A 24,022-nucleotide genomic window follows, 5' to 3' on the forward strand; every position below is an offset into this window, starting at 1 on the left:
ATATAGCTCATAGAAAAATGTGTAGCCAGTTTTACAGTGAACATTACAAAATTTGTTTACCTCCACACTTAACAGACTCCTTTTTGGTAAATGGGGGAGACACAAAATATTACTGGCCCTTTTTAAAAATGAATATAGTACAGATAATTTTCTCTAGAGAGCTGACCAGTGTGAACTCTGTAGGCCACATTCCTGGAACTCATGAATAGCTGCAGTTGTGAACTGTCAACTGCAACCAAAAGAGTGTTGAAAACCTGATTGTAAGGATCCCTTAGTGGCAGATATCTCTATAACTTATTCATGGTTGTATGTGTGTAGTTTGCTAATTACTACTGATAAAGTATTATAAATTATGAATGGTTTAGTAGTGTGTCCTGGTTTGTGCTATAAATACAGATTTTGTACAATTATATATATTCGAGATATGTGTTGTGTCTCATATGAATATCAGGAGGCAGAACTGTCACTATAGAAACTTAGAGCTCTGAAAGTCTTCCTGCATTTAGTCTTTAAAAATAAAAGCTCCTGCCCTGGCTGGTGTGGCTCAGTGGATTGAGTGCTGGCATGCTAACAAAAGGGTTGCCGATTTGATTCCCAGTCAGGGAACAGGCCCAGATTGTGGGCCAGGTCCCCAACAGGGGGCATATGAGAGGCAACTATACATTGATGTTTCTCTCCCTCTCTTTCTCATTCCATTCCCCTCTCTAAAAATAAATAAAATCTTTAAAAAAAAAAAAAAGAAATTTATTAAAAAATAAGTAAATAAAAGCTCCTTGCCCTGGCTGGGTGCTCAGTTGGTTGGAGCATCCTCCCTATGTGCCAAGATATGTCAATCTTGGGTCAGAGCATGTAGAAGAATCAACCAATGAATGCATAAATAAAGTAGAACAACAAATTGATGTTTTTCTCTCTCCCCTCCTCTTTCTCTAAAATCAGTTTAAAAAGAAAAGAGAAAGCTCCTTACTTAAATCTGTATTTCTTGGGAGCTTGTTTTTCTTTATATTAAATTGTGGAGGTAACTTTGCCCTTCCAGCTTTATAGTTGATATTTAAATTACACACTAAATACGACCTTATGCCTAAGTATCTAAGTACTCTTACCAAGGATTTTGTAATCAAAGTGTAAAATCTCATGTGTGAGTGACATATTATTTACTATAGAAACTAATGTTGATGCATTCGTCAGAGTGCCATGTTGATGACTAAAGTATGTATTAGTAATCTAAGTTAATGAAATTATAGATTTTCAGAAAGGTAGCTTATCAAAAAGTGCATGCAATTCCCCAAACGAAGAGTTGTATGGGTAAGAATATGGCCTTTTTTATTCACACTGACGAACTGTTTAAAATTTTGTTAAAACAAAACGATAGGCTGAACATTGATTAACTTTTTAGAAAACAAATGGGCTTGTATGTGTGAGGTTAAGATATGTTCCCAAGTAACTATTTTAGTTACCCCTGTTTTTTCGTTGTAGGGAAAAGCGAGTATCTTGAACTTAATCACCTTTATGAGAAGTCGTTCTTTATAGTACTGTTAGTGGGATATATGTTTTTTTGATTCCTAAAAATAAATGTAATACCAATCTATTTGATAGCACTAATTTGTAAATAGTAAAACATGATACTGGATTTATGTGGTACTTGCTAATGTAGAGTGATATTTAGTCTTTCTGTGCACCAAAAGATATTGGAAACAGTCATGCTCTCTAGTGTCCTCCAGTAACAAAGAGCAGCCCCACCAATCAGATGGTTAAGAAACCAAAATGAAAACTCTTTCCTGAGGAATGGTTCATAGGGGAGTATAAAATGATCTAGACTTTTCTTTCCTAAAAAGGCAAAATTTTGGGAGAAATGTGAGGGTACAGAGTGCTGGCAAATAACGAAGACACAAAATATAGTGAAAGGACATGAACTATGGTCTCAGAAGGAATAGGAACACCTATTACTAGTGAGGGATCATGGTCTAATTCCTTCTTCTAATGATTGTTTAACTAGTATGTATTCCTTTTCTGAACAGATACTGTTTATTTCTGAATAGCAGTACTCTTTAAATACTTGAGAATGAGAAAGAAAGGCTTTACATAAACAGATCTGGTTATTATTGTACCCTGAATGATGATATTCCCTAAGTAATTTCTTAATGGGAAGAGGAGATTTTGAATAAGAAATCTTTATAATTGATGGTATTAAAGGAGTGTATTTTAACAAAATTTGGAATAAATCGTTTACGTTTGTTTTTTAAAAAATTCTAACCAGTGGACTTGTGATTTGAGGCTGCCCTTGAGATTGTATAATATGAATGACTGCATCTGCAAAGAATATGCACACCTGAATCATTGTTATAATTCAGGTCTTTCAATTCTTGAAAATACGAAATCACTCAATATTTGTTATATTCCTGAGCTTAATTCTTAAGACAAAAATTGGGACTCTTCCATAAAGATATAGGAATGATAGTAACCAATTTGTATCAATACCTGACTTCCATAATATATTTTAATGTATACACTTCAAATCTGACTGGTAGTATTAAACATCTATTGATTGTTTGCTTTACCTGTAAAAAGCATGTACATAATTTCTACGTCTAAATCAGGGGAATTAAATTTCAGCTATGAGACTCTGGATTGTTTACCTCCTAAATTTAGTGCTCAAAATCAAATACAAGTTTATAGTTTTCTTTGTACCCAAGCTAACATTTGTTTAAAAGATGGAACTCACATTGAGTTCTACATTTACATATGATGGTTATGTGAAGATTCTGCAGATCGTTGAGTTAATTTTAATAAGTTTACCTAGTACACAGATTATTAGTAAATGTCTTGCTAACATACTAATCAGATTAGGTAAGACACCTATATGAAGTCCGAATGTTAAATTCTGTAAAGCCTCATTTCCCATAATTTTTCGCTAAAATTTGAATTAAGATTATTGATGTATAGAAGAGAAACTATGGTCAATGTGTCAACTACTGTAAATACTGCTGGTGTATTTTAAATGTTATTTTTAATGTTTTTGGCTATCCCTCTTCACTTTTACACAAGTAAATTAAATGAAGGATACCCAAAGCAAAATATAAAGCCAACTAGTTTCTAAAGTAGAATTAGAAACTAGTACTAAATGGTTTTGTAAGTTAAACCAAAACAAATTCTTGCTTGGTATACAATCTACCTAGCCTTTGAAAACAAAAACAAAAAAGGAGAGGGAGGCTGTTTTTCAAAGAAAATCAATGGTATATTTAATTATGTATTAGCATACTATATGACTGACCATTACAGACAATAAAGTCAGACATGTTTGGGACCAAATCCAACTTTGCTGTGTACTTGAGGTATTTGTCCTTGAGCTATTTATTTAGCCCTCCAAGCCTCTTATTTCCCCATATGAAAAATGGGCATAATACCACCTCCCTTTGAGAGTTTGAGAGAATTAAATGACTTCTACAAAAAATTTGTGAACAATCCGTACACAACATAAGGCAGTATGTATGACAAGCATACATCATAGAAATGTCAGTATTTCATTGTCCAAACTGCTCTCCTTGACATGCTATAGATCATACTAGGAGTCTTCAGTTTTGATCTGAAAGTGAAGTTGCATGGTATGAATGTAATCAAAGAAGACATTGTTTTAGGCTAGAAAAGTCTTAATGTTGTAAGAGGTAAACTCTGTTCTGATCCTGGCTCTTGTACCACTTAGTTGGTTTCTTTGATCAAATCATTTAACTTCTCTCAGTTTTCCTCATTGGTAAAGTTAGAATTTGAGATTTGGTCACATTTTAAAGTTCCCTACATATAAGTTCATACATTTAGACATGTTTCATAAGAGAGCTGCCAACTTAAGCCTTACCATTGTCAAACCCTTTTTTACCACCAGACTATTGTGTACCCCGCAAAATGAAATTTACAGATACTCAGTAAGTAGGTTGAATACCCCCCAAAACATTGAAAGTGACAGTGTGTTAGTCATTCAACTATCTTTGTACTCTCTGAGTAGTAAGTATTGCAATACAGAAATAGGATTATTCTGCCCTTAAAGATCTCATCAGGCTGTATGAAAATAATTTGTAAATATAAGGTGCTAATGGGAACAGTTTAGGATATCCATATGTCAAATTGGTGTGGGGAGGAAGTAATCTGACTTACACTTAAAATGAATTTATTCTCTGCATAGGTAATACATTTATAAAGTTTAAAATGTTAAATGTACAAGAGTATAAATTGAAAGCCTCTCTTTCCTCCAGCCACCCAGTTTCTGTCCTTAGAAGCAGCCCATTATTACTTGCGCATTCTTCTAAAGCTAACTAACTCTTGAACTGAGTCTTAAAAGGATCATTCATATTAGATCACTGATAAAAGAAGGGGATGATTATCCAAGTAGAGGAACAAGGCAGTTTGTATAACAATGTGGAAGAGTGAAAATATGTCACATTTGGGAGGTTATGTGATTAATTTGTGACAAGAACCAGAGCAAAGGACTTAAATGTCATGGTAAGAAGTTGAGATTTTTATCATTAGGGTATGGTTGCTGTTCAATGTGTTTTTTGAACCTTTTATTAAAGAAGTATGTGTCTTGGAATCATTACAGTACACTTTTTAGTGAATATTCTATTTGTAATTAAAATCTTGTGATAAAATTGTGTATAAGGAAATCCTGGGGGAGATATGAGTCCCAGAAGTCAGGACTCTCTTCCAGTAAAAAGTACTAAATAGCTTGGTATACCTAGGTATATCCTAAGTATTCTTTTTTGCTTTAAATAGCTTCTTTGCTTCAATATTACTTTAATAATGATGAAATATTTGGGTATATGTTAAGATACTCTACCAAAAATTGATGCTTCATACAGCATGACTCAGAAACTGTGACCCTATATTAAACACAAACCAAGCTTGTATTAGGCCCTATGCATATATAACCTGATTTTTAAGCAACTCTAAGGAAGTGTTTTTATTCTCTCTTTATGAATGAGAGGAACTGAGGCTCTGAGGACATGAGTCTCATGGCTATTAAGTGACAAAGCACAGATTCAAACTCAGACCGTCTAACTCCAATGCTAGTGCGCTTAGAAATTTTCAGTTAGTTTTATTTTATTACTTTGCTGACTCTAAAATAGGAAGGAAAACCTACAGTAGGCCACTGATCTGTTGTATTGTAACCCTTCATCTGAAGGATATTTTTAAACATTTAAAATTTCTAGGTAATAATGTTTGAGATTGCCCTTGTTGTTTTCTGCTTATTGTATTTCCCTGGTTTTATTCTGAGATCTCTAAAGTTGAGTTTTGATATAAGAAGAAATTTGCTGAGTTCAGGGCTCATGTATGTACCTTAACCTTAAAACTTCAATGATTTTTGTAGCTTAGTTTTGATATATAGTATACATATTTTTTTTCTCTATTAGAGTTACCCTGGAAAGGCAGTATCTTAGTAAAGCAGGCAGACATACGTCACACTTGCATCAACTTTCTGACGTATTACTTTTGTGTACTTGGAAATTAACATGGCAGACTATGTAGTGTATAAAGTCAGAGAGGAAAGAATATACTTTGTCCATTGGTTTTGAAAAATAATCAGGCCCACCAGTATTCACAAATGGCTGTTTTGAAGTTCTTGATCAGCTAAGTTTCACAGACTTGACTTCTTTAATCTGTGCCTGTTGATCAGTGTTTTGAGACTAATTATTTTTACAATTTGCTAAAAATCCTTTAGTTTATCTATAACAGCTCAGCTGAAGTATCCCAGAAACCAAAAGTTTCATATTTTATGTAACTGTCTTTATCCTTTTAATATACACTTTAAATTTTTCTCTAGTGCATAGATTATATAACTCCATATAGTTTCTTCATTTTTAATATATGTAGAAACTGAGTGTTAACCGTAAGCTTTTGCAACCTAAGTGTATTTGTTGTGACATTTAGGTCCATTTATAGTATTTTATTTCACAGGTTCCTTTCTCACCCCCAAGACACACTACTAACTGCAGATAAGATCTTTTTTCACTTCTACATTTGACTTAGGAGAACATTTCATTATTAGTCTATGCTGTAAAAATACTGGAATTTCATAACTTAAATCATATGACTTCATTTAAAACAGATTTATTTGGGATATGAATTTGATTCAAATTAAATATATATGTATATGTTTTTCCAAACTCAGGATCTGAAGTTCTTTTAAAGAATGCCATCCTTATAAATGTATTGTAAATACTTTTTAATGAATCTTAAATTTCAGACTTGCAGAATAACTTCCAAGTTTACTCTTTGTTACTCTCTTATATTTACTACCTTCCTTTTCAAGCCATTCTGTTTATTTTAAACCCAAGGTCTCCAAACAGACCTGTGTGAATAGCATACTTGTTCCCATATGGTCTTGGGTAAGCCTTGTAAAAAGGCCAAATTCAGTTTTCAATTGGTTCAGTTGGCTTTCATTTAATTTGGCAGACCTATTCTAAGTACAGTGAAAAAAAAGAGGCCTGACAAATATATCTTGAGAGGATACAAGCTGTTAAATAAACAGTAGTTAGCAGCCTCTTAATCCTTTCCTGATATTAGTAGGTCTAGTCAGTGTCTTTGATTGCCTTAAACCCAGTCAAGAGAAAAATAAAGAAAGGGTTAAAAGAATAGAAATGAGTTGAAGTAGGACAAGCAAAGAAAAATACACATACTGAAGACTCCTAATTAATCAAACTGTAGCTTCAGTAACACTCTGGCATCTAGTTTTGGATCATCTAAGAGGTGTCCTATTGGTTAAAGTTAAAAATGCCTTTTAAAAATGTGTTTTAAAAATTCAATAGATAAAACAATGAGTCTTAACTTATATATATATGAAGTCGTGGTGTTCTGTTATTTGTTTTGTTTGATGATCATTGATACTTGATTGCTATTCCAGTAAAACTTGGAAATAGTATTCTTATTGTACCAATAATACAGCAGAGACTCTCTTAAGGTAACTGTTAGGGTCTCAGAACTGTCATATTGTATCTGAACCTCATTTTGATGATTAAATAATAGCTGTTATTTACACTGAACATTTTTTGGCTATATGCCTGGAGCTTTACATATAGTCTCAGTTCTTGAACCATCCTGCAAGGCTAGATAGTAATATTATTTAACTGATAAAGGGACAGACCTAGAGAGATTAAAATTTAACTCTGCTATATGTTTAGCATAGTGGTTTAAAACATGAACTTTGGGACTAGATTGCCACCTACTAACTCTGTGATGTAAGGCTTCTATCTGATCCAGTTTCCTTGTCTGTGAGATGGGAATAGTAATAACACATACCTCTTAGAGCTGTTGTAGAATTGAGTTAATGAGCGTAAAACACTTGGAGTAGTATCTGGTATATACAATAAGCACTCATATTCTTAGCTTGCTGCTGTTATTCTGCTACAGCATGGATCAAGAATTTTAGAAGTGGTGTTTCAAGTTTTTGTTAGTTCCCTAACATACAGGTTGGGGGCGGCAGAAACTTCAGAAATATGCTGAGCTAGAGGAAGAAACTGTTAGCAGGTTTTTCAAAAGTTTAGTCCACTGAGAAGCCACTCCTGATCTAGCTGTGAGGTGAATTATGCTTCCTGGGAGCTTGCCCAGATGAGCTCATCAGTTAAGATTCTGTGGTTATAGCCCTGGGGGGGGGAAGTATCCCCAGGGACTAGTAGAAGTGGAAGGTAATTGGGTGCATAAGCTGTTACCCCTTAAAGGGGCACACTACTAATTCCAGAAATTAGAAAGCTGCCATACAATTACAGCAACATTTTTTTGCCCTAATCCAGAGAACCACACATAAATAAATGGATTCTGAAAGTGAAAATTTTGTCTGGTCCAGCCTAGGAAAGGACTCATTGTTCATCATCAATCCCTATCAAATAGATCCTATGAAAGATTTTTGTATTGTGAAGGTACAACTCAGCTTGTTTTACATGTACCGCGGAACAGCTTTATTAAACTGCTAAATATACAGGGATTTGTGAAGGCATCTAATACAGCAGAGTAGTGTTTACTAGGCAGTGAATTGGACATGTTTATATGTGTGTAAGCGTATATCCACAAACACAATTGAATACTAGTTAATATTTTATTTCTGTTACCGTTTTCTTATAGAGTTGTGATCCTGAATTGTCACGGTCTGCTGGATTTTGTCCAGTTTTAATTTCTTTCACACTGCTTTTAAGCAACCTTATTGTGGCTTTTTCTCTCTTTATTGAAGCAGTTACACTATTAGAAGTCTAAAATCTTTCATCTTTTGGGGAAAAGTAGTGATTTTACTGTATTTTCTCAACTTCGTTTCCATTTGATTCTTGGATCTCACAGGAATCCTTCAACTGCTTTCTACCAAGCGTTCCATTTGAACACGTTTCAGGAATCAAAGAACCTCTGGGATAGGTATGAATACTTACATATGGAATGCATACATGCAAAGGTGTATGCATGAATTGCTTTGCACTGTACTGGTTTCTCATCACTAAAACTGATCTTTGTTGTTGGTGGGGAGGGGATCATGTATCTAGCATGGGACAAAGCAGCAAAATAAACCAAAATGGCAGTGTATATTTTAGAGAATATAAACATTTCTTCGTACTGAACTTTTAATTATATTTATTTTTAGAAGGATTTACATATTCTGTTGGATTTTATTATAAGAAATATTTACTTACCCTTGTATATAATGTAAAACATATATTCTATAAAATAAACTATCTACAGTTATATTTGTGCTATTTTTATTATTTCTCTGTAAGAGCCTTAGTGACTCAAAGCAAAATGTTATTTTATATTAAGAAATTGGAGGAGGGACAAGACCAAGGAATCAAAGCAGTAGTCATTGTTTAACTCTTGGCGAGAAACTTTACCATTAAGATTGTTTGCTAGAATTAACTAGATCTGCATTACTGTTTTGTAAACCCCTAAAACAGTTTGTTTTCTCACAGAAATGTATAAATTTTATTCTTAACTTTTAAAAATACTGAATGAAATTTTGAGTTCATTTATGTAAAAGATACTTTGGTTTATCTTTCTGCTTAATACACATTTTAGTAGTATATGCTCTGTTGTTATTTTGCTGAATATTTATTAGCACTCCATCATTCTGTGTCTAATTAACAAAAGTTGAGCGCAAATGATGTTTTTAAAATTCTCACAAAGCATTGTAAAATTCTTTTAATTCTGCCTGGCAACGCATTTGTGTCCTCTGGCATAGTTCGGATAACACTTGTGGACTCAACTCCATCTCTTTCATTGGAACAAGTATTGCTAAATGCATGTCATGCTTAACATGTCATGTTAAGACTTGGTCTGCATTGCCTAGAAATGGTAACAGTCTTTTAATTCTTTGGCTTGATTTGCTGTGTGTGTCACTCTAAAGAAATTTTCTAACAAACTTTTAGGTGATGTGTTTCTTACTTACTAAAAATGTTTTTAAATAGTTACTTGCAGAAATTTTAAAGTGTATATAGTATCATGTTTATAAATTCAATTTCTAAATTGTTTAGCTAATGTAAATAAATAAATTGTTCAGCTATAGCAATAAATAAAAACATAAATGTAAATCATGGCATGAAATAAGCATGAAGGTTTAATTATCCAAATGGCTTACCAGATATAGCCAGGGTGAGTACTTTGGGGTGTACTTTATACTTTTCCCTTAGGGAAAAAAAAAAGAAAAATAGCATTCTACAAGGAAATATAAGAATAGTTTTCAGATGTATGGTAATTTATTTCAAATAGCTAACTTTTGTGAGCTGCCATGACATCAATCTGAATGATATATATTGTTTTCATCAGATCAGTGTAGAAAGGTTTGAGCTTTAGTTTTTTACAATTTGGATTTAATACTAAAAGATTTCTTTTGTTTCATTATAAAACAACCATAGAAATTGCCTGCTCCTCATTTGTTTTTACAGCTAAATACTCCTTATCTGTTTTCTTTTTTAGATAACCAGAAACTTTTAAGGTATCAGAAATGAGGCAAGTCGCTGTATCTGTAGTTTCTCATGGGTTGAAAATATATTCTCTTCTCCTTGGAGCCTGTTGTCCAGAGCCAAAGAAGTTAACGGATACTTGCCTATAGTATGTTAAAACCAAAATACAATCAGAATTCATATTCTAGATCAGCCATTCTTCACTGTAAGTTGGCCTGTTGGTACCAAGGTGACAAGCCCAACCCGGTAGAAACTGACTGGTGGCTTCCTTGTAACTTTTTAGCCAGCTTATTAAATTATTAATTTAGAAGAGTAGTAGTGATCAGCTTTATTAATTCCAACTATCTGCAACTTCACTTGGCAGATATCCACAGACTTAATTAGCTAAAAAAAGTATTGTGGGACTGCTTATTCTTTTTCATTACAGTCAGGGGTTGAAGATTTGTATGTGTTAAGTTTTAAACAATATCTACCTTCTAAAATTTTTGTTAGATATCACCAAATTCTCTTGTTCATTTTGACTATTATAAATTTAAAATTTTTAAAATTTTACTGATGTGGCAAATAAGTATTTGCTGGGATGATTCTATTAAATAGAACCATTCGGGAATTTAAAGGACTGTAAATCCTTTGCATCATTTACTTGCTTTGAGGTATAAATTTGCCTATTTCAGGCTCCTATTTATGAAATCTTGGAAATTATTTTCAGTAGGGGCAGCTTTTAAGCCCTGTGCCAATTTTAGTTAAACCTGCCCTAAAAATCTGAAGATCCCTGATTGTGCCTTACTTGAAATACTGGAATCTTTTTCCAGGATTCTTTTCACAGAGTATCTTTTAATCAAAATATAAGTAACGTACCTTTCTCACATTTACTTAAGAGTTCTCACATGGCCCCTCTGTTTTCTTCCTTATTTAAATTAGAGTTACCACTTTGAGAAGAGTTTCACCAGTCAGTCTGTTTCTGCCTGTATTTAGATACTCTCTTTCCTTTCCCTTTTCTTGTAGGTGCCATCATTGTTTTCTCGCTCCCCCATTTGTCATTTGCAGAGTCCTCAGGGAATCAGTCAGCTGAAACCATCACCAAATATAAGGACAATAGATATTGATATCTCAAAAATAATAAAGCCTTTCTTAGGAACTCCAAATGTTTTCATGGACTGTTTATTAAAATGAATAACATAGCTTCCATGCTTAGCTTCCTGGGGAGTATCTTACCAGGAAGAGGTGCATTGTTAGTGATATCATAGCCTATAAGCATTTCACTATAGTAGCTTTAAAACTTGACTTCCTATTTTTCTGCTTGAAAGAACAGCTTTCCATATTTAATTATTGGCATTGCTTTGTTAAATCGATAGTATTAGTTTAGAAACTTGTCTTGATGGTCACTGTGAAGCCAGGTACTCATTGTGATTCCTTTGTCTGCAAAAACTCAAGAGTAAGAATTTATAGCAAACCATTTTACTGTCTTGTAAATATCATTAGGTCAGTAAGGTAAATGAGCACTAGAGGGAAGAAACTTTAGCTCAGGTAGACTAAACAAGGAAATCAGGTAGCAGAAGATTTAACCTAATTGATAAACAACTTGCAGTATTTCTGCCTAATGAAGAAAATGCATAAATGTAGCCAACAAATGAGAGTAACAGTTGCTAGGTGCACCATCCCCTTGAGTCTGCTTGTCCTTCCGTATGACAGCACTGATATTTTAAGAAATAAATCAGCAAAATAGTATACATGGGTTATGAACTTAAAATTAATATCTAAGTAAGTTTATGGTATGTCTTTTACTAGATATGTGATGATTTTGCTTAAATTTTATACAGTGTTTATAGCTACTTTTGATTAGGTTTAAAAATTCTTTTTTTAAAGAAAAATCTAAAGTATTTTGTGTTAGAAAAGGCTTCCAGTATTCCCTATAATTTTTCCCTATGAGATTTTATTTTTCAAATTAGGAGTCAATCAGAACTAAGCTTGCTTGTATAGACAGTTTTATTTTACTCATCCTCCAAGAAGCTTTGATTCATCATTCACACCCAGTCATTAACCCAAATGGTAAAACTCAGATGTCAGAACTTCACTAATCTAGTTTTTGAATGCTCAGTGATACAACTTTTTTAAAAAAATTTTTATGGAAGTATAATTTGTATCAGCAGAGTACACCATTCATAAAATATACAGCTCAAACTGAACACACTTGTGTACCCAGCACCCAGATCAAGATACAGAATATTATAAGCTTCTTCATGACTCCTTCCTGTCACTTTCTGTCTTCCAGCTTCTAAAAGTGGAATCATACACCACATATTCTGTTTCTGTCCCCTTTAACCCAGTATATGTTTGAGACATCCATTATGATTCAGTGTAATTGTAGATCTGAACTACACAATTTCAAAGAATCGCCAATAGTGGGTTACTTGCTTGAGATTGTTAGTTGTTTAATGCCCCCTCCTAATGATTATGTTGTTAGGCACCTTGACAATATGAATCTGAACTGTTTGATAGCCACCCCAAATACATTCCCTAATAATTTGTAGGTAGTACTTACATAATTTATTATCTGATTACATTTTTACCTATTCCTGTTAAGAATATCTAGTAGAGGATAATCAAAGACACCAAAAATTAGAGGACAGGTTTTTAATGACCTATCACCTTCTATTACTGGATCTCAGATTTAGATGAAAACCTAAGAACATGCTTATAAAATGTTCAGATGACATTAAAGCAGAAAGTCATAGCTATTACTGGATGACAGCATTTATAAATTTAATAATCTGAAGCATGCACAGAAATTGAAAAATATAAAGAACTTGTTGTAAATTCAGGAAGGTTAAATAGGTAGAGTAAAAATGCATTGGTATATTAGTTGACTGCATTTATAGTTTTGGTTAGCAAGTAACAGGCCTGCCACAAAAGCTAATGACATTTTAGGCAAGTGTTTCTATAACCAGAATACAGGAAAAGGTAGTAGCAGACCTATTGTGCTCTGTTTATATAAGATAGATATGCTAAATACCCAGCTAACTAGACAATCTGTATTCTATCTGAACAGCCAGGTGGGTGTTTCAACAGGCAGACTTGAGCTTACTTTCTGAAATTGGATGGGTCCCCTGGAAAATAATCTTGCCATTACTAGAAATAATAAAACTGTCTTGCTGGCTGTTAATCAAGAATGTTAACTTAGAGTGAGGTTTAGAGCCAATTACTTTTAGAATCCCTAGTCTGTGGAGTTTTATTTTCTGTACTTAGTTCTAAATGGAAAAGAGGTAAGGAAAGCATAAGAATTGAGCCCCTTCAGTTTTTTGTCATTGTTGGCCATGATTATCAGAAAACCACAGAGCTGTTTATTTGCTTAAGGAATGGAAGACTAGCAAACTATTCTTGATTAGGAAAGAATCCCATATCCTAGGCAATGAAGAGGTGGTCCCAAATAGGGAAATGAATGAACTGGGTCTTAATATGTTAAAAGTTCAGATTCATGAAAAAACATTATCACCTGACTGAAAATAATAACTGTCATTTAAAATTCAAGTCTTTTATGTCTCAAATACAGCTGGAGGGATTGGTCATGGTTTCATTAGGAGGTGGCTTTTTGAGTTGGAACCTGAAAGGTGGGTAGAATTTGGTCTGAAGAGTTAACAAACTAAGGGAAAGGGAATATTCCAGTTAGCAGAAGTATGTGAACCGCTGTAAAAGTACAGGACTTTGTGCCAACGATGGTTAAATTTGATTGGTGCATAAAACATTTGAAGACAACAGAGAGAAGATCTTGAATTGGATAGATACTAGAAAGGTAATGAAGACCTTAATTAGGAAATGGAGATGAGGAAAGACTAGTTATGAGAGAAGGTAGGAATTATACAGTTTTGCAGCTGATTCAGTGTGGTAAGGAAGCAGTTAAATTTGACTCCAAAAATATCAAACCTGAGGGAATGGTGGTACCATTGGAAGCTTTAGTGAAAGAATTGGTTTGGAAAGAAAAAAATATTGATGAGATTCTGTTTTTAGCTACTTTTGGATGAATTGAGCTGATGGAAAGTCAAGGTGGACATACTTGATGTACAGGCAGAGCTGCAGACCTGCAGCTTGGTAGAGAAGTTAAGGCTAGAAGAAATTGAAGATTGATTGATTGATTGACTTATATATTTCTACATAAAATTTCCTCTCCTTTCTTAGCTTTTCTATGGGTAGCTGAAATGGGACACCTGACATGCTGACATTATTTTCAGCATGTGACTGGACTTCAGAATTGGTGATGAGAAATTATTAATTGCTTATCCCTTAGTATATACTTCTGCTCATGTGTTTACACTTTCCTCATTAGGTAACTTTCTTAACAAGTCACCACAGCCTGCTCTTAACAGGTTATGGTAATTATTTCAAGGTGAAATTAGAGAAACAGTTGAAAAAAAGTGTAAATAGTTGGTAAGATGTCATTGTTTATTTTGTTTTTACTTACAACAAATGGGTTTTACGTAAACCAAGCCTTTGAATAGAATAGAAACTTGTATATTTATGAGTGTTAAATAATTTGCTAAACTCAATTTGGTTATTTTTCCTCCCGAATTTAGAACTCTGTAGCATAATTTTTTAAGAAAAAACTCTTACTAAACTTGTTCAAATGAGAAGGAAATTTACATATAGCCTGGAATTGTTGAATGGGAACAAATATATAACATCTGTTTTGTTTTGTTTCCATTCTAATCCTCAATAATTTAAAATTTTAAACTCATACTTCTTCAGTGTATTTAAATCTGCAGATTGGCAGCCTTTTGAGAAAGAAATATTAAGTGAAATTTATTTTAATTGTAATTAAGGTTTGAGTTGATAGTTTGATGAGAGAAATGACTGATTATATAGTCTAGCTAACATTTGTGTGTGTGTGCACATGCACCTATTAATAATATGAATCACTTAAGTCAGGAAAATTTATTAGATTTGTGATTGATATAGAGCATTTAAATGTGTTAGCTTACCAAAAATTAGTTTCTTTGTTTAGGTGTCAGTTTACTACTTCTAAAATACCTTTCATATTTGACAGGAATTAATTTAAACGTGATAATTTAGAATGTGTATTCACTGATAAATATCCTTAAGAAATAGCATTTTTGTACCATTTTATTTCCTGATTAGGTTTGAAGATTGTTATAAATACTTAAAGATTCAGAAGACACTCGTAATTTTTTTTTTTTTTTTTTTTTTTTAGCTTTTAATTGTGATATTTACCCCAGAAATAGCGGTGTATATAACCTGAGTTCTGGGATCCAGAAATACGTCTTTCTATGTATCTATTTGGTAATTTAAAGATAAGTAAGGTAGTCTCTCCCAAGACCAACACACTATTAGATGGGGAACAAGGAAGGAAGAGTTGGTCTGACTAATCCCATTCTTTCTGTTCACAGTGACTGTTAACCATTGAGCTTCAGAAAATTTCTGTTTATTTGCAGCAGCTGTTTCTGATTTAGATATTACTAACTTTTCCAGAAAAAATGTTAATTGTGTATCTGGGATTATCATAACATACTTTATTTCAAGAAATGAGATATCAGTTCTTAAAAGCATAATATGTAATGGTGTCTTAAATTTTAAGAAGTTATATTTTTTTTATGTTAGCTGTTACAATAAAAGCTCAGAGACAAATACTCAGCTTTCTGTTAACAAAGCCTGCAGATACTTATTGCATATATTTGAGTAACATATAAATGGTTTCCACTTAGTTTTTCCGTTTTTATCTTTTCCTACTCCCAGTTTCAATTTTTGTATCTCTATAAACTGTTTCTACTTTTGAAAGAATGAGGAATATAAGTTATTTGTGAATAAACACGATCTATTAAAAATATTAATAACCTATCTGGTTAGAACTGGTTTTCAAAGCTATATTAATGAAATTCTTTAAGCTATACATGTTGCATTATCTTCCACCAATAGGGACATTTGATATAATGCATAACATGCTAAACAACTTTTTTAGTATTTAGTATCTTGGCTCAACCACAGATATTTGAGGTTTTCTATAATTGTGTATGTCTTTTTATATATGAATTTCTTGGAACACAATCTTTCCAGTATTCTCATTGTATTAGGTACATTAGGTCTATTAGGTATAATTTTTTTCCATAAGTTTATCTTTGCTATTTCCAGCATTTTCCCTAATACATGATGTATGGAAAGACTGCTGTATAATTTATTGGAGGCACACAGGGTTGCTCCATTTCCCCCTTTCTCCATTGAAAAATAAGCATTTCTCATCTTAAAAGACGCAAGCATTGACTTACCATGTCTAGGATTTCTCAAAACAATGTAGTAAACTTTCTAAATAATGTAGCTGACACTTGAAAATGAAATTTTGTATTAAAGGAAGCTAAGCATATTTGTTGAAATAAAAAGTTCCTTTAGGAATGCTTTTAGGTTTGTCTGATTTCACGTATCAGTTTCCAAATAATGACCTGGAAACTGCAAATCATCCACCATTTTACCTCTGTGCTCCTTTGTTCTAGTAATAAGAATTTGCCATAGAACTGGCTAAATAATGATAACCTTAAGCCTAGTTCTTGCTTGACTATAAGAACTTTTAATAGCATATTCCTAGTTAAAGATTTGATTGCAATTTTGACACAGATTCAGGATTACAATTGGTATATGAGAATAGATTTCTAAGTAAATATTCATTTTTTAGAATATTTCTAATTTCACATTAATTTTTAAAGGATATCTAATTAATCTTAATTCATCCACAAGCACTTCAATTACCTAATTTTATTTCATATTTTTAATAAGCATTTTTTGCATGTTGTAATTTCATGATTGAACCTTGTCGAGTGTGACCCCTGTATTTGATAGCAACTAATTTTGAAAATGTATACTCAGGAAAATTTTTGTATAGAAGTTTTATATATTTTTAAATGTATGTAGCTCTTAAGTCCAAAATTTACCATATATTTGTATATTTCACAAACACTTTAAATTTTTTTTTTCTGTAAGCTTCAACGTGAAATGACTAAGTTTGCTTTTTATGGCTGGTTTAAATTATGTTTTCTAAAGGCTTTCCAGGCATTTATTATAACAATGCTTATTGTTGACAGGCCTTTTAACAAATTGTCAGGTAGTCTGCCCTTTAAATGACCAGTTCATCAAAGTCTTACAGACAAGGAAATTACCAGCATAAATGTATTTCAGGAAGCATTTACTTTGTTGAATATGGCTGGGTTTTTGTCTCTTCTCACAGGACTTGTCCCACAAAAGACTAAATTATCAAAATAACATTTTTTAAAAAAAATATGGTAGTATTTTGGTTGATAGGAGACAAGAGTCTCATTAAATTTTCAAAAACCATTTAGGTAATATGTTGATGAAATGACCAAAACTTTAAATTATTATTTATCCTCATAAATACGGATTTTTGCCTTCACCAGGTGATTACATTATAAGGCTGTGCTTTGACAAATGACAGTAAAGTTGTATGATTTTATTGAAGTCAAATGTGTTGTGAGATTACATTTGGAAAGATACTTATAAATTGGAAAAGCCCTAATAGTTCTTTAGATTGTATGGGATACTTTTAAATGACCATGTGTAATAATTTTAAAAATCTATTAAAAGTTAAAACTGTAACAGCATAACTCCAGTCCCTATGTTTGAGTCAAATATCTCTGGAGATGGCTGCAGAGTTTCCTTTATAATACTGTCTGAGTCTTCTATAGCTTTGCACATATTGATCTTCCTTAACAATGGCCTCCTCCTTCCCTCTCCCCTTGCCCAGTTACATCATTAGGGGGGTGAATTTAGGGAAACAATCTGCCCATAAATATGTGGGTGGCCTTTTCAGTGGATTACTAGCAACTGAAAATATGAATGAGCATTCTTATCAGACAGAAAATGTTATTAATATTACCCTTCAGTGATTAAAATAGATACCCAATTAAAAGCCTTCTCATAAAAATTTAATAAACTTAAGATTATGTTCTTAATGAAGTAATTATTACCATTATTAAATCTTCCTATTTCCAATTTTCTTATGTGCCCCTACTCAGATCAACAGTAGGACCACTTCTGAATAGGACACATTGTTATGGCTATTATATAAATCACATAAAGTAACATTTTATTCTTTCCATCATGTTGTCTAATTTTAAAATTGGGCATCATAGAAACAGACTAGGATCTAGGTATAAAAATTGCTCTCTTGAGCATACAAATGATCAGTATAGATTATTACTGATCCAGTTACCTGTACTATAAGTCTAGAAACTCATAAATGGATGTGGACCAAACAGTAGAATTCTAGTACCATTCTACAAGACTACAAAGCTGTTTATAGCAAGTTATGGTGTTAAATCATAATTTCTGGATCATGATCTTAAATCTATAATTGATTCCATTTCTGTTGACTCTTTACTAACAAATATTCCTGATGGCCTGAAAGTCCATGTTGAAATTTAAAGTTTGAAGTATCCAGATCAAATATGAAATTATTTTATATTAAAAATACTTAAGTACAAAATATCACTTGTGTAATCATGGTAAAACATAAAACTTTGCTATGAAAGATTTTTAAAGGCTCTTTGATTAAAACATTTATTTACTTAAACTCTTTGCTAGAATTTTTTTTAGAATTCAGCATCGGAGGAGGAATGTGACATAATAATGATCGAAAGCCGAAAGTTTAAAAGTTGTGATGCCCTCACATGGTTGGAGGGTTATTCTAGCTTCTAAGGACTGAATGTTGTCCACAAGAGTGTCTCATCAGGTCATAAATTGGTAAGACATAATGGATTAGATTTTATGTATTATACCTGATGTTATTGTATTGAGATGACTATTTATGAACAAAATGAGAACATTGTATAACTAAGAGTGTAGTATTAAATATAAGTTAAAACTTGGAATTTTAAATACTTGATGTAATCCTTTCAAAGCCTCATACAGCTAAAGGCCATGTCTTTGCAGTGGTTTTTAATAAATAATCAGTTTTTAAAATAGTGACATCCTGTTTTATAGTAAGATTATTTGAATACTGATACTGCATCAGCTGTAGATGCTTACAATATAGGTAAGAGCCCCAAATACTTTGTTTACATTGAGAACACCTAAGATGCCAGTAGCAAATGAAAATATGTTAGTAGTCAATATACATTTTTGTATGCCCTGAAAATTAAAACATCCTCTTTCAGAATTATATTCAGTTTAAAAAACAAATTTTTTAACTCGTTATGTGTGCCTACTTATTTTGCTTTATTCTTACACAGCTGTATTTTGTAGGGGGATTATTGGAATAATACACTTTAGATTAGAATGTGATCTTAATCTGCAATCTGAAGATAATCATATTTTGTGGATGAAGAAAAAGAACTTGGGTTAAGTTACATGTCCAAAACCATTCAGGTGTAGAATTAATATTTTTATTAAAGTGCAGTGCATAAATCCTGCAAGCCTATTAAAGATAATTCGAAATTATTTAAACAGGCTGCTAATCTATTTCTGATTTTATTCTTAACCACAGATAGGTTATTCTCTCCCTTACATACATAAACACACACACACATGCTCTCATACCCATCCTTATTTTTTGAACAATGTTCTGAATTGTTTCCGATACGGTATTCTGTGACTTCATATTAATCATATTTTAAACCTTAGATTCCTTAAACCAGAAATTGCAGTTACTGGTAGTCTGGAAGGAAATACAACAAACTAACAGCAGTTGTCCCTACTTTATATACTTTTTGTTTTTTACTTTCTACAATACATTACATGAATTTGGTAATTAGGAAAATAATTTCTAATTTTTATTGTAGGATATCTATATTTAGTAGTCAGTGGATGAGCTTCAGGATAGTATGAGCCCTGTGGAATTTTGGGTTGAATGTTATGTATGTTCAGTTTTCAGTGAAAGATTCAGGGCATTTGTCAGATTTGTCAAAAAGAGTTGAGAAACATTGTTGTTGAATGTTTGTGTCTAAGGGACAAGCCTTGTTAGACACCTAAGGTGTAACTTATGAAAGAAATTTTTAATGAATACACTGATTATAACTGTTACTGATAATTATCCAAGGCTAATTTTATTATGAGTGACCATTAGACTAATGGAACAAATAGAGCCTACCTTCTTTTAATAGTTTAGGACTTCCATACTGTCAGTCTCTGTGCCCAGGTGCTGATTTGATTTCTCCACAGAGTAGTTGTGTTTTTGATACTGACTGGTTACTTTATGTCAGATACAACTGAGTATTTTTGACATGCTTTAAAATTTTCACAACAGTCATATTATATAGATATTATCAATATCCTCAATTTACAGAGAGGGAAATAGAAAATTTTACAGAGATTCACTTGCTCAGGTCACAGAGTTGTTCGCTATGATTCAAATCTAGCTTTCTGACTGGAACTTGGGCTCATAATTGGTATGGCAGTATGCAGAGTAATCCTGGAAAACTTGAAGGATAAGAGAATTTATATTGTATGTCAATGTGAATACATAAATTTGATTTCCTTTGAACTTAAGTAGAAATGGCTCATCCTCTATTATAATACCTTCTTGTAAAGCACTTGCCAAAAAATAAATTTGGAAGTTGCTTACTATCTAAAATTAAGTATTTATTGCATTAGAAAATAACCTATTCAAATTTAGTGCTTATGATTATAAAAGCACATTTATAATGTATGTATTATAAAAGTTTTATTACTTACTAGAATAGTATTGTAGTATTAACCATTAAGGAACTCACCATTTAATATTTAAGGTTTAAAAATAACAAACACTGTGAAGGGGTTTAAAAAGCTACTTTGAGCTGCAAATGTTTCTTGGTAGGGGGATGAACCCCATGTAAAATCCTCTACTGAGTTCTACATCAGTTTCCCATTTATCCTTAGTTGTGAATAATTCTATTAAAATCCTCTTATGTCTAATTCTAAAGTAGTTATGTGGCAAAATTTATTTTTTGAATACATGGAATTTTTTATTGAGCACATACTTCGTGTGAATTCTTTTGGTCTGTTTAATTTTATTCTCAAATGATCTCCAAACCTAATAACTGTTTTCCAGTTTTATGAGTTTATAATAAAGTTCCTTTGTCTAAGTATGGCTTAAAATGAAATACACAATAATAGTACTGCTTTAAAAAAAAAAGTGAAACCATAAGAATTTGTTTATTCTTTAGTTAAATTTAAATACTCTAGAGATCAAGTATAAACTTAATTTCTTCAGGGCCATCATTAAAAATGTACAGACAGCTCTGGCTGGTGTGGCTTAGTGGGTTGAGTGCCAGCCTGCAAACTGAAAGGTTGCCAGTTCAGTTCCCAGTTGGGGCACATGTCTGGGTTGCAGGCTGAGTCCCCAGTTAAGGCATGCAAGAGGCAGCTGATCAATGTATTTGTCATGCATGGATTTTCCCTCCCTCCCTCCCTCCCTCTCTAAAAATAAACAAATAAAATCTTTCTTTAAAAAATATACAGACAACTTGATAGGTCATCAGAATATGCGACTACTATCTTAAAAGTCTTCCTTTAGATAATACATTTGTACATCAGCTTCTTTAGTAGTAATATATTCGCCTCTTCAAAATTGAAACTATGGAAAGTTTGGTAAATAGAATAAGAACAATCAAAATTAATCCAAGTTTTTAACACTATTACTGTCTGTGTGTTCACATATCCCTTTCCTGACCTTAGTTAACATTTACATGGATATTAATAGTTGCAATGTGGTAAAGTAGCTTTTAAGTAGTGTTTAGTGTTTTTAATATTTGTACAAAGCTAATACTCATATCTCATAGGTTTCGAGTTTTTCACTGACATTTTGACATCTGTGAAAACATCCCTTCCAGTTTTCTGCCTCTCTGGTTATTTCTTCTCAGTACCATTGGCTGGCTCTTCCTTTCTATTGGTCCTTTTATTGGTGTCCTCAGGATGCTGTAGCACCACTTTTCACATTCTTCATCATGCTAAGACATATAGATTGTGTTGGGTGTCACGTATATGCTATAGGAAACTATCAATATGCTCTAGGTGCCCAAACCTGTTACCTAGGCATCTCTCCTTTCATTCACACTTCCCTGATATCTCATAGCCAGTTAATCACATAGTACTGCCATGCTTGTCTTCTGAGTATTTCTTCAGCCTTTTAACCTCTCTCACCCCATTCAGGACACAATCCTTTCTTACGTGGAAATGAAACAACTTTCTAACTGGTCTTCATTATTTGAGATTTCTAACATGGTTAACTATACCTACTGTTATTTTTACTTGGAATATTTTTGTGTGTGCTCTTTTCATTTCTACCCAACTATAGCACTTTCTCTGCTAAACTTTCTTTCCTGACCTGAAATCTTGATTGTGTGCACCCAAAATAGCCTGTAAAATCTTGCCCTGTCTTAGCATTTCTTAATATCTCTAACTTGTAAACTTGAGTCCTGGGTTTATGCTTATTTGTTACCGTAACCCTATAATCAGCAACATCTGATAAGTGTTTAAGTACATTAAAATTCCTCTGCAATGTGGAATCTCAAATTTTGGTATCTGGCAAGAATTGTAGAAATCATTATATACAGTTAGAGGTAATAGTCAGGTGTAGGAATAGATCACCTGACTCCTAAGTCAATGTTCTTTATGTATTTTGTGATATTTAGATTTTATCACTAAACCTTACTAATACAAATCAGTTAATTAGTTAAATTAACCCCAGTATCTGGTCCTGTTACTATCCTTTGGAGAGGCTAAGTAAATTGGTGAAGTCATATTGTAAAAGTGATGAAGTTTAGCTTCAAACCTGGGTACGACTCCAGAGCCAAAGCCTTTTATTCAGCACCATCTCTGAATTTAACTTCTGAGTCTGGAATTATAAATTTGAGTTGGGAGGGAATTTATTGGTCATTTATTACAGCCACTTTCTCATACTTGAATCATGTCTACAACATATCTTCTAAGTTGTTAATTAACCTTTGAACACTTCCAGTGTTCTTTATCTTGACATCCTGGTCTGTCTTTTTCCACTTCATGTTCAAATCTTTTATAAACCTTTCCTATACAAAAGAGAATCTAAAATGTAAAACAGAAAAACCAGATAATTACCATCACTAAAAGCATTTAGTAAAGAAATTAGGTTCATGTGAAAATATAAGCTGTACTACCATTCTGTGGAAACATTAAGCTGAGAACGTTCTGTAGTTCTTTGATTTCATAGCTGCTATAATCAAGTATATGTGTTTTTGTTTATGACCGTAAGTTATTGGTCTTAGTACAAAGATAGTTCTAAAGTTTTGGGGCTTTTTTCCCCCCCAAAAAATGGATAAGGAGACATTGTTTAATGAAAATGGGTAAATAGACAGTGTTTAATCTATTAAAGATTACGGGGATGTTTTCCCACTTCCTAATTATTGATTCTGTTGGTGATGCAAGGATTTCATGGGACTCCTTTAGATGTGCTTTGGTCCACTAGTGTACATAGGGTTAGGCATGTTTAAAGGCATAGTAGTTTGAATTGTCTTCCTTATTGGACCTGACCAAACCAGCAAGCTTTTGGCCTCCTCTTTCCACCTTCAGGATTGCTGTTGATTTCTTTTATTTATTTTCTTTACGTTCATTTCTAATTGTCTATAGAATATGATATTGGGCAGTTGAGAGAACTCACAGATGGATATTTATGAGGTATCATTATACATTTAAGCCATACACCAGGTTTACAAAATGATTTCTCCCTAAATCCATCATTCTAATGTAAAAAATCTGTGTCAAGGTTTTTATCTGAGAGATCATTAAGAGGTTTTAAAGTCCACTTTATTTTCCATAAAGTCTTCTATGACTTTGTAATCACCACAATCAGTATATGGAACTGCTGAGTGTTTCACTGGCATAATTTTGTCAAAAGTAACCTGAAAATCCATAGAGCTTCAGCTTTTCTGTTTTTCAGTCTTAAACAGCTTTTCTCCTTACTTAAGTGACTTATAATACATGGAAACTACTACATTTCTTCCTCCTCAGTGAGTAACAACCAGATGCAAGGAGCATCACAAAAAGGTTTATTACCTTTGTATTTTAATTGCCTTTGTCAGCAAGGAAAAAGCTCAAAATATCTGCTTGTTTTTCACTATGTTCCAGTGAAACCCAAGTAATTA

At 32.7% G+C, this 24,022-nt stretch overlaps 1 protein-coding gene across 3 annotated transcripts in view; it reads left to right on the forward strand.

Moving 5' to 3' along the window:
* TSC22D2 (TSC22 domain family member 2) overlaps positions 1-24,022 on the forward strand; it is a 47,185-nt gene that overhangs the window by 5,944 nt on the left and 17,219 nt on the right. Inside the window, exons 2-3 of one of the 3 annotated variants that reach the window (XM_054585205.1) lie at positions 8,311-8,382; positions 9,931-9,949. The exons of 1 other annotated variant lie outside the window; for it this stretch is intronic. In XM_054585205.1, coding sequence (XP_054441180.1) covers positions 8,311-8,382; positions 9,931-9,934 — 76 coding nt within the window. In that variant the 3' untranslated portion in view covers positions 9,935-9,949. Of the gene's footprint in view, positions 1-8,310; positions 8,383-9,930; positions 9,950-24,022 lie in introns of those variants that run through there. One more of the 3 variants, XM_054585202.1, reaches the window with a different exon arrangement.

The sequence above is a fragment of the Pteronotus mesoamericanus genome, unplaced genomic scaffold (genome assembly GCF_021234165.1).
Source record: "Pteronotus mesoamericanus isolate MK-2021 breed Mesoamerican mustached bat unplaced genomic scaffold, CSHL_Meso_final contig_82, whole genome shotgun sequence".
Classification (NCBI taxonomy): domain Eukaryota; kingdom Metazoa; phylum Chordata; class Mammalia; order Chiroptera; family Mormoopidae; genus Pteronotus; species Pteronotus mesoamericanus.